Genomic DNA, 14,572 nt, shown 5'->3' on the forward strand with positions numbered 1-14,572 from the left:
TTTTTCTAGAAATGAATTTCCCCTTTGTCTAAACTTGCTGGGGGTACTACTGAACATCCATCCACACCTCTTCAATATTTTCACAGTTTGGCAGGACAGAAGCACTCAGAAAAGCCTCAAATACAAGGCACTTCCCTAGGCTGAAGACTGTGATGTTGCTGAAGAAATGACTGCAGACAAACCCTTGAGCACTCACTGGCAATTCAAACAAAAAGAGGAAATCCACTGCATGTTTTGTCCTGGCCAAAACCAGACAGAAAGCTCTTAGCTGCTTTATCATGTGCCCTTGCAGAAATATAAATTTGGAGGCAGTGACCACTGCTGTGAACTGGATGCAAGGATCTTCAGTGTAGAGCAGAAGGAAACAGTCTGAGAGGATGGAAAGGAACTTAGTACAGCAGTGAAATAAATCACTTTAATTATGCCATCACGTTTCCATCACTGAAGGGGCCCAAAGTCAATCCCAAGGTTCCTATTTTGAACCTGCTGCTTTTAAGAGAGAGTTGTAAAGGATTTCCTGTACTTCACAGAAGAGCCTTCACTACTGTTTCAGGCTGTTTTGAAGGGATGCTTTGGAAACTACTGAATTTAGCCTCTCAGGATAGGAGAGAGAGGAAAAAAGTCAGTTTTGCCATGACTGCCACAGTGCTTTGGAATTTTTCTGCACCAACTCTGAAACTTAGTAATGATAACTGCTGACTACAGACTGAGGAACAAAAAAAGTTTTAGCTTTGGCAAGTCAAGGAGGTGCTGTTAACAGCTCTTTTTATTCTTTTTTCTGCCAAAACAGATGCTGGAAACAAATGGGTTACTATTTGTCATTTTTAAAACTCAATTCTTAGATAAATCATGGCTTGCACTGAATAGGTTGTTCTACACCTGCTAGTCTAGTGCAGTTCCAGAGAACCATACCTCAAGTAATAAAAAATATTGACCTCTGTGACAAAGAACATGGTTAGAACAAGAATATCATGTAATTTTGGATGAATAAATGAAGAAGGTACTTAAAATCTTGTATAATATCTCCTCTTGATAATATTCCACTATCAAACTCACCATCTTTGGTTTAATTTCTGTGCCTTCACTCAGTATTTGGCTCAAACACAGCTGGTTTTGTGCAAATACAGAATCAGAATTTTTAGGACTGCAAGGGAAGAATGGCAGAGCCACAATCTTATTGTGACTGCACACCTGCAAAACAAATAACCCCCACACAATGTAATGAGCTTCCAATTTCAGAATCTGATTAGAAAATGGAAGATGCTTTTTCTCAGGTAAAATCAGCACAATTAGCATTGGGATTTCCATATCTGAGATGAGTTGTGTTGTTAGAATTCAGCAGGTACATGCTGAGAGGAAACAGAATTCAACACTTAGTTTTGTAGGTTGTTGATGTTTTAACTTCAAATAATACTGATTTCCCTTATTTATGTTAAGGCTGCCACTATCTGAGAAATCCTCACCACCCTAGTAACCAGTGTCCTGCTCCTCTTCACAAACTGGAATTGAAGAAAATAAACTTTTCATTCCTTTGTAACACTTGTACATATTCCTTAATGACCAGGAAATCAAATTGCCTCAAATGACATTGCACTAAAAAAAATAAGTGAACTGGGAGGTCCCTCAAAGTTTTTTTTTTTTTTATGACACATTAAAATCTTTCTTCTATGAAGAAATAAAAGGTAAAGATCAGCTGGTAACTCAATTTTGATCAGCTCACTCCAAATCATCACTGTTTTTCCTCCCCTCACATTTTGAACACGTCATTACAATAATAAATCCAGTGTAAGTTATGTCTTTCCTGTAACTATTGTAGAAACAAAGATTAAAATCAGTCATTAAATACCTCAGGAAACTAAATTGAAAGGCTTGTTTGTTTTAACACAATTATCCCTAACTGATGACTTCCATTTGAAGACTATTTGCCAGTTTTGGGAAATGAGGCTATTTAAAACTCAGCTCTGTGTACTGGCAGCTACAGTTATTTTACTAAAGCTTAGGGGAAAAAAAGCCCTTGATCATGGAACTGGGAAGTGCCCAATTTGCAGGTTACTGATTTGTGTGCTATTCTTGGTTCTAAGGCACTGAAATCAAAATCTTGTTAAGTAAAATCAATCCTGTCATCATTACCACAGTATTTGAAGTGCAGCCAGACAACCAGGAACTCCAAGAGAAGCACAAAGAGCAGATGGAAAAGCAGGCAAGGATGCTGGAGGGGAAAATTCAGGCTGCAGGTGAGGGAATGTGGAGCACCAGGTTTAGAAATTTCTGCTCTGAGGAGATTATTGGGGTGGAGACCCTGGAACTCCTCTGGTGAGGACTGGAGTGAAAGGTTTGAGGATGAGAACAGAAAATTCCTCTCCACAACTGAAACAAAAGCACAGAAGGATCACAACGGTAAGAGGGGAGTAACAGCAGGATTTTTGGTGATAGAAACTGGCCTAAAGTGTCTCAGATTTCCTGGTTTGTACTGTTGGAATCACCTGCATGCTGAAAAGGCTTCCCTCTGCCACCAGATACTGCTGGGTAAGTGCAGTAGGAACCACAGAAAAGGGAAAAATATATCAATCATCCAGAATATATCATCATCCAGAATATATCATCATCCAGAATATATCATCATCCAGAATATATCATCATCCAGAATATATCATCATCCAGAATTACCTCTGGAAGTCAGCAAGCCTTCAAGACAGCAAGTCAATAAATTCACAAATGAATGAAATGAAAAGTCTCATGAAACAAAAAGCATGAAAACGAACAAGTAAATTTGCAACAAACAAAAGGCAACATCCTGTCACAACAAGAGGGTGATGTTTGCCAATTCAGGCATTTTTCTAGGTGTACTGAGGAGGTAGTTTAAAATAATTACTGCTAAGAAAATAAAAAGAAAAAAGCATTATTAAATTCACACAAATCAAAGCAGTCCAGGGGAATCAGAATGAAAGAAGCAGAATTTTTACATTGCCACCAATCTGTTCTAGGGAAGGTTCTTACAGGAAAATCAAATATTTTGATCATTACTTCTGCAGAATACTAGATTTTAAAATCATTGAGTAAATCAAAGATTTGGATCATTGAAGAACTGTAACAGTCAACTGCACCCTCCACAGCAATTTTTTTTTTTTTAAATGTGGGTAAGAAAGATGAAAAGCCTAAAAAGTAATAGAAAAACAAATTGAAAACACTGAAGACCAGTGAACAGGTTTGACCCAGTGGTGTTTGAAGTATCCTACAATAGATCAGTGAAATGGGACTGGATGAAAACAAATTAGAGGTAAGGTGGTGTGGGGGTGTTTAACTAAAGGGCACATGAAAAGGAAAGGAAAAAGGGTTAGAACTCCAGATTCTGCACAATGATCTAAAAAATAAGATATATCTGAGGATTATATTACAAACTATGGCAGAGTCCACTCACTCCAGATTGATGGTTGCACACATAGAACACACATTCAATTTTATTTATCAAAGTGCAGCTCACAGTTACCAGGTTGGAACTGCTCATTGTGCTCACAAGATTATTTCTTGTCATCTGACCATGTAATTTCATAATCTGTATATTCTTTCTTCAGTATCTCTACAGTGACTGAGTGATCTGCTTTTCCATAGCCCTGCAAGACAGAACAAATTGCACGTGGACATTGAGTCTTCAGAACCATTCAGTTCTTATCAGCACAAAATTGTTCACATGCAAATCAAAAGTTCTAAAATAGATACTCTTGTAGTATTATGTTTTATTTTTCTATTATCCTCTCCACTTCCCTCCTCCCCAAACTGAAGTTCCAGAAAATAAATGAGATAGAGTCACATATAAAATGCATTTTTTACACAATTTCTCCAGCAGAAAGTTTGCTTTAAAATATTCCCAACCCATCAGGCACTGTATTTATGGAATGTTGCTTTAAACCACAGAGATTGCATTGACCCACTTTAATGTGTGAGCATACAAACAGCTGATTTGGCTCAGCTGAAGGGAAAGGGAATAAGCAAACAAGTGTGAGCATTTGAGCACTACTCTGGCCACTAAAGAAATCAGCCTTCATGTTTTATTTATTTCCCATCCTGCCTCAGCTGATAATAGCACAATTTTAAGTATCTGTGCTCTTCAGCCATTGCAGCTCCCAGGTAAGGTCAGATGGCCCATGTGGTTTTTAGCCCTTTAGATTTTAGATTTAAAAATCTAAAATTTAAGATTTAAAAATCACTGGTCACAGTGTTACTGTTTCACTGAAATTTAAGGCAGTCGTGGTCCAAGTGGCCTCTCCATTATTGTCTTACATGATCAGAGTTATCTTGATTTCTTATTTCAGAACTACACATAACAACAGTGCAGTACACAGATAGAAATCTCTGATTTACAGGTTATTTTTCCCCCATAACATTTCACATGAAAGTTTACTTAGAACACTGAAAAAAAAGAGTCCAAGGTTGTATTATCAAACAAAACATACTCTTATTCATCAGTGACAGCCCCAAAGAGGAACAGCTTAAATAAACAAGCATTTAAACTGAAAAGGTCAAAGTTGATGCATTATGAAATGCAAGCTTTTCAAAAATAACAGATAATACAGTTATGTCAGCTGGAAAGCAACAGATCCACGGCTCACTCTTGCCTTGGCAACCACTTTGAAGACCTCATCCAGCCTTAAAAATAGCAGCACAGCTCCAGAAAAAGTTAATGCCTATTCCTCTGGTTTCAATAAAACACCAAGGTAGTTCTGTTTTAGAGGCTGACACCAAACCTTCAAGTCAAAAGAAGCATTAAACCAATATAATTCATATTTTAACTTCTGACCTGGGACTGAGGTGATCTGAGCCTCAGGGTCTCCACCTGACAGAAGCCCTGATGGCAATAAAATTCTGCTTTTACCTGATGCTCCTCTGTGAGCATCAAGGCACCAAAAGCAGAGGATAAAGTCTGTTTCTCAGACTGCACGAGTTGACCACTGCCTCTAACACTTAATTTGGCAGCTAGATTAATAACACAGCTCTCCTGCCCTAAAAAGATTGTTTTTCTAACCTATTTCACAAGTGAGCCAGGCAAGTTTGCCAGTTAATGTTTAAAATGTGATGTAAATTGCCAAAAGCCACCATGCTATTAACTAAAAATCCCACAGCATCAGAGACAGAAGCATTTAAAGGGAAATGAAAGATGCACTTACTGTTGAGAGCCCAAATACCCTGATTTTCTTGTCTTTGCTGTTATGTTCAATTTTCCCTCCTCCAAGGCACTTGCACTCATATCCCAACTTTTCCATCTCAGGATTTACTTTTTCAAATATATGATCTGCACAAGAAGAATGGTGAGAGACATTAGAACAGGAACTAGGCATTACATAGTCTAGAACTCATTTTTGGCTACTTTCTTATTTCACCTATGAGGCAGGGAGGTTTCTCTTCAGAGGCACAGAAAAGCTGCAGTTAAAGCCGTTTAGTTTGTTATTTAGTATATTGTTCTCCAAAATTAAGGTGATTTTGTCAGGAAAATTAATCCACTAATACCAGAGGTTTATGTTCACAAAGGATACAGAGGAGTCCTGTAACTTTATTCGAATGAAGGAAGAGGTCATGGGTACTTCCCGTGGGGGTCTCTCAAATTGTTAGAAGACACAATCTCCTTTTTATTATCATTTTTTTCTCTTCTCTCTTTCCCTTGAAAGGTACAGCCTTCCCCAGCCACCTAACAGACTCCGTTTCTAATGTGTACCTCCCACCTTTTTTCTTTCTCCTTTCGTCTCTGTTCTTTTTCTGCACATCCAGGGATTTAACACAGTGTTGAGCAAGTCTGTGTCAATGAGTGGAATTCCATAGGAATTTATGGTTCCCCCTCCATTGCTTCTTGCACCTCTCAATATTTGCCCTTATTTACCCTCAGGCCCGCGGTTTGCAAAGACACCTCCTCATTCCCTTCAAATGGGCTCCGCAACAGCACATGACATATATAGCCCCAAATTTTCCTATCACCCGGGGGACGCAGGAAGTGGAGAAAAGGGGATTTTTGAGCTGTTTAGGGCAGGGCTCCCGCTCCGCCTCAGATCCGCCGGGGTCCGGCGGCCGCGTCCCACCGCCGGCGGGGCCCCGCTGCCCGCCCGGCCCCGCGGGCTGTCACGCACTGTGGAACTCGGCCGCCTTGGTGCCGCGGACGATGTCGCGCTGCTCGCCGCCGCCCGGGCGCTGCAGGCGCACCAGGATGTACTTGAAGGTGCCCTCAGGGTCGATCTCCACGTCCCGCACGGCCGCCATGGCGCTGCCGCCGTGAGGGCGGGAAGGCGCGGGGCGGGGCGGGCGCCATGGCGGCCGTGAGGCGGGACGGGCTGGGGGCGGCCCACCCTGAGGGGACGGGCGGCAGCGGCTGTGGGCGCCTTCAGGTGCCCGCCGGTAAAAACGAGCCGAGTTCTGTCGTTATGTCAAATTGCAAAGCTGCACTTCTGCAGGTCACTTTTGTGTAGCCACATACAAACTTAAAAATAGCAGCACAGCATCTGCCTAAAAAGAAATAAATTGCTATTTCTCTGGTTTCAATGAAACGCCAAGGTGGTTCTATTACGGTCTGACAACAAATCCCCACGTCAAGAGAAGCATTAAATCTATATAATTAATACTTTAACTTCTGACGTGAGACTGAGGTCATCTGAGCCTCAGGGTCTCCACCTGACAAAACCCCTCATGGCAATAAAACTCTGCTTTTACTTGATGCTCCTTGTGAAAAATGCATATTTTATGATTGGCTTTTCGCAAATATTAAAATGAATATTATATGCGTTATGTTAGGAAGTAATGCTGTATTAATTCTCTTAAGTAGTGTGTTAAATATAGTTTTAGGTTATGACAAAATGTTAAAATAGAAACTATGCTATGTAGGATACTTTCTTTAAAGAAAAGACTCGCAGTGAGATAGCAGCCACAGGACACCTAAATCTTAGAGAAAAAGAATTTATTGCTCCATTATCAGAAGAAATGAACTTCTTCCTGCCTCGAAGGTGATGTTAGGATTCAGAGGAAGAAGTTGACGATGACCAGACAGAATCCTGTGTTTGAATGGAATTTATACATCATGTATGAGGTGTATGAATATGCAGCAGGTTATTGTTTTTAAGGGTTAATCCTCTGTTAACGTGGGTCCTTTTTCAGGCTTATTTTGCCCAGAAAGAGGTACCCAGACTTCTATAACTTTTTATTGTCTCATATTGTCCTAATTCAAATTGTCCAAATTATTACGACTCTAATTGTATTACTATTTTTATAACCATTTTATTACTATTAAACTATTAAAATTTTAAAAGCAAGTGATTGGTGTTTTTCACACCACATCCAGCTTTAAAAATAGCAGCACAGCATCTGCTTAAGAAGAAGTAAATGACCATTTCTCTGGTTTCAGTAAAACACTAAGGTGGTTCTGTTACAGAGTCTGACAACAAATCCCCAAGTCAAGAGAAGCACTAAACCAATATAATTAATATTTTAACTTCTGACCTGGGACTGAGGTCATCTGACCTCGGGGTCTCCACCTGACAAAACCCCTCATGGCAATAAAACTCTGCTTTTACCTGAGCTCCTCTGTGATCATCAAGGCACCAAAAAGCAGAGAAATGAAGTATTTTGCATAGACTTGTGAAAAACGCCAATCACTTGTTTTTAAAATTTTAGAAGTTTAATAGTAATAACATGGTTATAAAAATAGTAATACAGTTAGAGTAGTAATAATTTGGACAATTTGAATTAGGACAATATGAGACAATAGAAACAAAGCATTATGGATGTCCAGGTACCTTTTTCTGGGCAAAATAAGCCTGAAAAAGGACCCACGTTAACAGAGGATTAACCCTTAAAAACAACAGCCTGTTGCATATTCATACACCTCATCCATGATGCATAAATTCCATTCAAACACAGGATTCTGTCTGGGCAGTGTCAGCTTCTTCCTCTGAATCCTGACGGCATCTTCAGGGCTAAGCGAGGCAGGAAGAAGTTCATTTCTTCTGATAATGGAGCAATAAATTCTCTTTCTCTGAAAGATTCAGGTGTCCAGTGGCTGCTATCTCAGTGCGAGTCCTTTCTTTAGAAAAAAAAAGTACCCTACATAGCATAGTTTGTATTTTAACATTTTGTTAAAACTATATTTAACACACTACTTAAGAGAATTAACACAGCATAGCTTTCTAACACAACACATATAATATTCATTTTAATATTTGCAAAAAGCCAATCATAAAATACGCATTTTTCGCAAAGTGGTTACTCCAAAATCAGGCAAATTTCAGATTTTAAAGACTATCAGGCACTTCCACATAACTACATTTTGTTACATTGTAGATCACTTCTAACTAAATGATTTTATTCTTTTCATGCATACAAATAGTTAAGTTATTGTTGAAATTAATTTCTCCATCAACAATAGCTTTAAATTCTAAAACTAGTGCTTGAGTACTTCCTCTAAATACACAAACAAAATGCTACATAAATTAAGAGACTGAAAAACATCAGTAAAACAGAGAAGCACATATCATCTAAATATAGTATTTAGAGACACTGCAAAGGTAAATTTAAATTGGTGGCTAGTTAGACTATTTTGTTATTAGACTAGTGGTTAGTTAGACTATTATTGGTTACTTTACAATTATAGCTGCTTCCTGAGCTAATTTATTCACTGCAATAAACCTTAATTTAAAAAATTCAAGCATTTGGTTATTTCAGAAACTGTTGTTAGCTACCTTGTTTGTGCACAGAGCAACAGCAAATCTGGAAAGGGAAAAAAGAAAAAAATGCCCAGAGCCCTAGGGAGTTGAACCCTTACTAACTAAATTTTAGAGGGATGAAAAGGTGTGAAGGGCTTTAAGTAGAAACCAAGCTCCTGCCTCAGCTGTTTGGGATTTTCAAGACAGGCAGGGAAAGTGATAAATTCAGTGCCTAGTTAGGATGATGAGGCTTAGAGAGTCTCGTGGAGTTGAAGTGGTTGTTTAAGCTTTCTTTATCTGGCCCTAAAGGCCTGTAGGATTAGTGTTTTAAGTTTGTTTCCAGTCATCTTGGAAGGTCTGGTTTGGTTGTGGTTGCTTACTTTGTTTACAAATCACCCCTAATATCTCATGTTCTGATTTATCCTGTACTAACACAGCTTATGGAACTTGTTTGTTTGCACAAAATCTCTTTTTTTTTTCTTTTTCACTGGAATGATTTCCTTCGTTTCCTCCAGCACAGAAATCTGTTGCGTGGCTGTGAAAACTTTTATTGCCCCATTTCAGTTATGATGCACGAAAGGAACTAGCAACAAACAATAGTGGTGAGGATGGCAAAGGAAATACTTGTGGCATACCTCAGAAGCTAAACTTGAAAGGAATTTGCTCTCAACATAGAGAACAGGCATCAGGCTTCACCCTACATGATAATTTTGGGATTTAGTAACAACCCCAACAGAGCTTTGTCCATTTCTCTTGAATGCTTCACCCTTCCCAAGCACCCATCTTGTCCAAGAGTAGTTTCCTATGCCATGCCCAGGTACAGGAGCTTCCTCTTGGCTTTTAGGCCATTTTTGGAGGAAAATTCCCCGCTGCTGGTGGGAATTGTTGGTGCGTCACTCTGTGGGCCTCAGGGGGGCAGAGAGGATGGCACGGGGTGACAGGGGTCCTCAGCCAGACACAGCCTGGCTCCAGCAAAACTGCTCACAGGGACTTTCCTTTTGTCCTGGGCTTGGCACTGTTTTCTGAAAAAAATTAGGGTTTTTTTATTTATTTGGTCAAGGCACATCTTGTCTCTTTGCAGAGGAGTCCTAAAAACAATTGTTTGGGTCTTGTTTTGCGTTGCAGTTTGCAGGATTTGGATTTCACCCAAGTGAATAAAATTGCTCTGTTCATGTCCTTCCTATCATCAGATCCTGTAAACCAGGAATATCCTAATGCCAAAACATCTTCATTTTTTTAGCAATTTAAACTCTAAATGGCAAGCGACTAGAAAAACTATATTATTATTTTGCAAAGCTCTTAACTATACACTGTGCTGCAGTGAAACTCAACATGAGATTCTCTCAAGCCATTGGGTCAATCCAGGCTACTAAAATCAGGAAAAGGGAAGCAATCACTTTGAATTCCAGGTGTATAAATTTCTCCTTTATTGAGCTCTCTGACATAGAGCACAAGATGTAAGGATACATTTAGCCCATGCTTGTATTACAGGAAAATATTAAGGAACGGCTTTTGAAGTAGGTGCTTTCCATCCCATGTAACCCTCACACAACAGAGAAAGGAAAATGAAGGCTGATGTTTAGCTGTACTTGCAAATTTATTTTTTATTCCAGAGTATGAGTAACCCTGGGATTGATTAGATTGATCATAATACACTTGTACAAAGGAAATGCACTGTTCTAAATTCTGCCATGGACATCAAAGATCACAAGTCTTCTCTGCTGTTTGGCCCATTCAATTTAATAGGATTTAATAAAGATTCTTCTTCTACAGCTGTTGATTAGCAGCTCCTCAGATTAGCAAAGAGGCCAGAACAAATGCAGGTTAATAACATTCTCTCTCTTGGGATTAACATCTTTGGCATCTGTGAAGGGCTTTTTGTGGACCCCTCATATCTTGCTGACATAAATAGTGATCCCTTTGAGAAACTGAACAAGATCTGGGGAAACCCAAGTTTTGTTTTGCTCCTCATAGAAGGCAGTTTTATAACCCCATTGTTCTGCTGGCTAAAAACCCCTGTGACCGTGTTCACAGGGGTCTGAGGATGAGGGAAGACCCAAGGATCTGACTCCGTATTTCAGAAGGCTTGATTTATTATTTTATTATATATATTATATTTAAACTATACTAAAAGAATAGAAGAAAGGATTTCATCAGAAGGCTGGCTAAGAATAGAACAGGAAAGAATGATAACAAAGGTTTGTGGCTCGGCTCTGTGTCCAAGCCAGCTGACTGTGATTGGCCATTAATTACAAACAACCACATGAGACCAATCACAGATGCACCTGTTGCATTCCACAGCAGCAGATAACCATTGTTTACATTTTGTTCCTGAGGCCTGTCAGCTTCTCAGGAGGAAAAATCCTAAGGAAAGGATTTTTCATAAAAGATGTCTGTGACATACCCCTCTAATTTCTGGTCTATGTTTACTCACAAAAGGGTTTTTTATCCATTTGGGTTTTTTTGTACCACCTCTATCTGTCTATATACAGAAAACTTCTGAGCACCTTCTTTACTTTTCTGAGCCTTCCTTGCTGCTTCCTCTTCCCCAAACACAAATTTCTAATAGGCTTCTGGAGAGGTATTTCTTCAGAAGGGGTCTCATGCCATTTATCTATTCCTTGAAAACCTGGACTTTCCTACCAGGAGGTGTCCTTCTCCTGGCTCTCCTTCTGAGTGACCATAAATATCATCAGCCTGTCAGAGGGTTGTTAATGTTTGAAGTGAGAGAACACAGGACATGCCCAGAATCGCCTTGTTCAATGAAACAACTTTCTAGGTTTGTTTCCAGGGCTCTGCTGTCCTTTGGTTGTCCTTCCCTGCTCTCCATATGCTGGGGGCACGATGGAAGCAGTGAGCAGGTGATGGTTCCTGAGGCCCAGCTGTTCCTTTGTGCTCTGCAGAGACAAACAGTGTGAATGAGCTGTTGAACTGATCACAGTTCATTTATGTGGGATATGTGACATGCTGAATACCAGGATGGGCCTTTCAGCTGCCTTTCTTCAAGATAAGCTCACACATTTGCATTCTTGGTGTTAGGAGGGGTTTTTTGATTGGTAGATTTAGGGCTGGAGGCATTCAGCAGGGAAATCATGCCCTTCTTTTGTCATGGTATTGGGATGGCAGCTCCTAAGAAAAAATCAGAATGAAGAAGATGGATGGGGAGTGTAAAGGTATGAAGTCTTACTAGCATAATTCTGGATATAAATTGAAGTTATGTCCTTTGACTTAACCTTTAGATATACCTTTGTCTGTCTTTGACTCTAGAGGATAGAGAGCATCTGCACTCCTGATTTACTTATCTTCAGGTGGGATTTATGGAAAGATCCATAAATCTGGATCTTTCACTTTATTTTGAGACTAAGGTAGCTTCCCCTCTGTATTTGTGTACCCCCATTGTGGGGGTTTAGATTAACTGCCTGATTAAAGAATGTTTTATGCCATCCCAGTATTATTTTATAGCTGCTAAATGGCAATTCCTTCTCTTCCTGCTGATACAGTATCTGTTGTGCAAGTGATATTATTTCTGTGGGCCAAATAACCAGACTCTGCTACTGATTGCCATCATGTGGCTGCAAATGATGGGTAAATGCCTGTTGATAAGGAGAGGAAAAAACCAAAATGAGTATGCACCAGGGAGGATAAATACAGAATCACAGAATCAATCATTTGTTTGGAAAAGCCTTGTAAGACCAGAATCCAAATAGAAACCTAACACTTCCAAATTGACCACTAAACCATGTGCCTAAGCACCCAAATATCTCCACCAGTATCCTGGGTAGGCTCTTCCAGTGTTTGACAACCCTTAATTAACATTTAAGGATTATTAACAGGGTCTGTTGGGTGGGGTACGTGCTCAGCACTTAAGAAAATCCACGTTGTGCATCTCTTCTTCGGCTCAAATATAAAAGTGCAACAATTTCAGGATAGGTGACAGGTCATCCTTCCTGATGAGTCAAGAAATCTAAAAGTGTTGGAAGTGCAAAATCTTTGTTGGAAAAGTTAAAGTATTGTTTTCAAGCCCTGGAAGTAAGGGAAGTCCTAATTTTTTTGGTAGCAGTTAACTGGAACTTTAAAAGGATTTGTGGCGCCAGTTTGTTTGGGGTTTTTTTGTGGGAAGTGATAAAATTAAGTAATTTAACACCATTGCTTTCAATGTTAGTGATGAGTTCTTTGTTCTTGAAACAACAATTATATTCAGCAATTAAAGTAGACTTCACCAATAATTCTGTGTTAAAAATGCCTGTCCTAAAAAGTAATTACTTATTCTGCTGATGGAAATAAATTTCTTTCTCTGAATAATTCATAGATGGTATGGTTGTGGCAAAAAAGAAATCCTTGAATTAAGGACTCTTGAATTCAAGAAGAACAGAATTCAACTTCTGTTCTCTCATGGTCTGTTGACTGAGAAAATTCAAAAGTGATATGAATGGTACACGTTGATGGCTGTTCTTGGGTCAGGTTTTACTTCTCAGTGCTGTTCCTTGTGCTTTGGTCTTCTGCCTTGAAGATTTCAGATACCCCATGGCAAGTTCTCATTCCACAGAATTCCATTAATTTTGGTGATGGACCTTTCATGACTGTTATATTTGTTATAATGAATGCTGTGTTTAATGATTTAATGTTTGCTCTTGAATACTGCTGTAGTTAAGGACTCAAACATGTTAAATATTGTGTCCATTGATGTATAAAAATGATGTTGAACTTGAGCACTGAAGAGAACAGACCTGAAGCTTGGAATCCATAAGCCCATGGTGAAATTAGTAAGGAAGTGAAGCTGCTGCATTTTCTTCCCTTTTTTTGCAGCCTCTTCCTTCTGATACAGCAAATGAGGACTGGTGGGTCATGTCAGCCATCCAGTGCTGCTGATAAGCTCACATGCTCTCTGATAATCAACACAATATTTAATGGAACAGAGCTAGGCAGAAGCTCTGCAAAGATCTGCAAAACAAAACCTGTATCTCATGATGACCACTTTTATGCACTTATTGTTTCTATCTGTATTCTTTCTATGTGTTTCTATTATATATAGATATAAAAAATAGAATTATATTATATACATTATTATATTCTTATATATTATATAATATATTATTATATATGTTGTTATTATATATATCATTCTATACATAATGCTATTGTCATATTATATATATTATTATATATAATGTATATAATATAACATAACATAATATTATATTATATTATTTTATATTATATTATGTTATGTATATTATATTATATTATATTATATTATATTACATTGTATTATATTAGATTCGATTAGATTATATCAATATATTATTATATGTTGTAGTATATTATTATTATTATATTAGTATATTATTATTATAGTATATCATATTATATATATATTCTATTCTATCTCTATCTGTATATTTTTCTATCTCTATTCTTTCTATCTGTACATGAAGGGTGACAAGGCTCCAAGAGCTTCTGTGCCACAATTTCCAGCAGTGGAATTAGAAAGAACCAACTTCTGCATGGGATCAGTTCCACTTGCAGGCAGCCGGTGTGTGGTGTTAAGGCCATCCCTGCTTTTATCTTAACTCGAGGTGTGAGTTGTTGTTTCCTCTGCTTTTTGGTTCTTGTTTCATGTCTCAATGCTCTGAATCACACCTGGCCAGTGCAAGTGACCCCCCAGCCCCAGGTTAGATTCTTCAATGTGTATTTTTGCCTGTTTGGAGGAAATTGAGCGCTATGAGTCACATCAGAATTCCCGAAATGAGAAGCGGAGATAAGATTTTCTGACTCCTGGGATTCCACTCCAGACAGAGTGGAGACTGCCTCAGGCAGCCTTGAGAAATTCCAGCGCCTTTGGAGCGCTTGCATTGCCTACCTTATTCACACTTAATCGCACACAGAGGCTGAGGGAT

General features: G+C 38.8%; 1 protein-coding gene across 1 annotated transcript; it reads right to left on the bottom strand.

The window, feature by feature from the left end:
* Positions 1-3,440: 3,440 nt before the first annotated feature.
* LOC135451221 (14 kDa phosphohistidine phosphatase-like) lies at positions 3,441-8,848 on the bottom strand. Its single transcript, XM_064720206.1, has 4 exons — positions 8,712-8,848; positions 6,114-6,486; positions 5,163-5,287; positions 3,441-3,611 (listed from the first exon to the last, which is right to left on the bottom strand). The coding sequence occupies exons 2-4, from the start codon at positions 6,241-6,243 to the stop codon at positions 3,519-3,521; spliced, it is 348 nt and encodes a 115-aa protein (XP_064576276.1). The 5' UTR covers positions 6,244-6,486; positions 8,712-8,848; the 3' UTR covers positions 3,441-3,518.
* Between the last annotated feature and the right edge of the window lie 5,724 nt (positions 8,849-14,572).

The sequence above is a fragment of the Zonotrichia leucophrys genome, chromosome 8 (genome assembly GCF_028769735.1).
Source record: "Zonotrichia leucophrys gambelii isolate GWCS_2022_RI chromosome 8, RI_Zleu_2.0, whole genome shotgun sequence".
In the NCBI taxonomy this organism is placed as follows: domain Eukaryota; kingdom Metazoa; phylum Chordata; class Aves; order Passeriformes; family Passerellidae; genus Zonotrichia; species Zonotrichia leucophrys.

Excerpts from the sequence above, each read along its gene's own strand:
- LOC135451221 (XM_064720206.1), bottom strand. The coding sequence starts at position 6,243 with ATGGCGGCCGTGCGGGACGTGGAGATCGACCCTGAGGGCACCTTCAAG. Across the intron at positions 5,288-6,113 it reads CAAGGCGGCCGAGTTCCACA|ATCATATATTTGAAAAAGTA; the intron begins GTGCGTGACAGC and ends CTTCTTGTGCAG. Across the intron at positions 3,612-5,162 it reads GGGTATTTGGGCTCTCAACA|GGCTATGGAAAAGCAGATCA; the intron begins GTAAGTGCATCT and ends TCTGTCTTGCAG.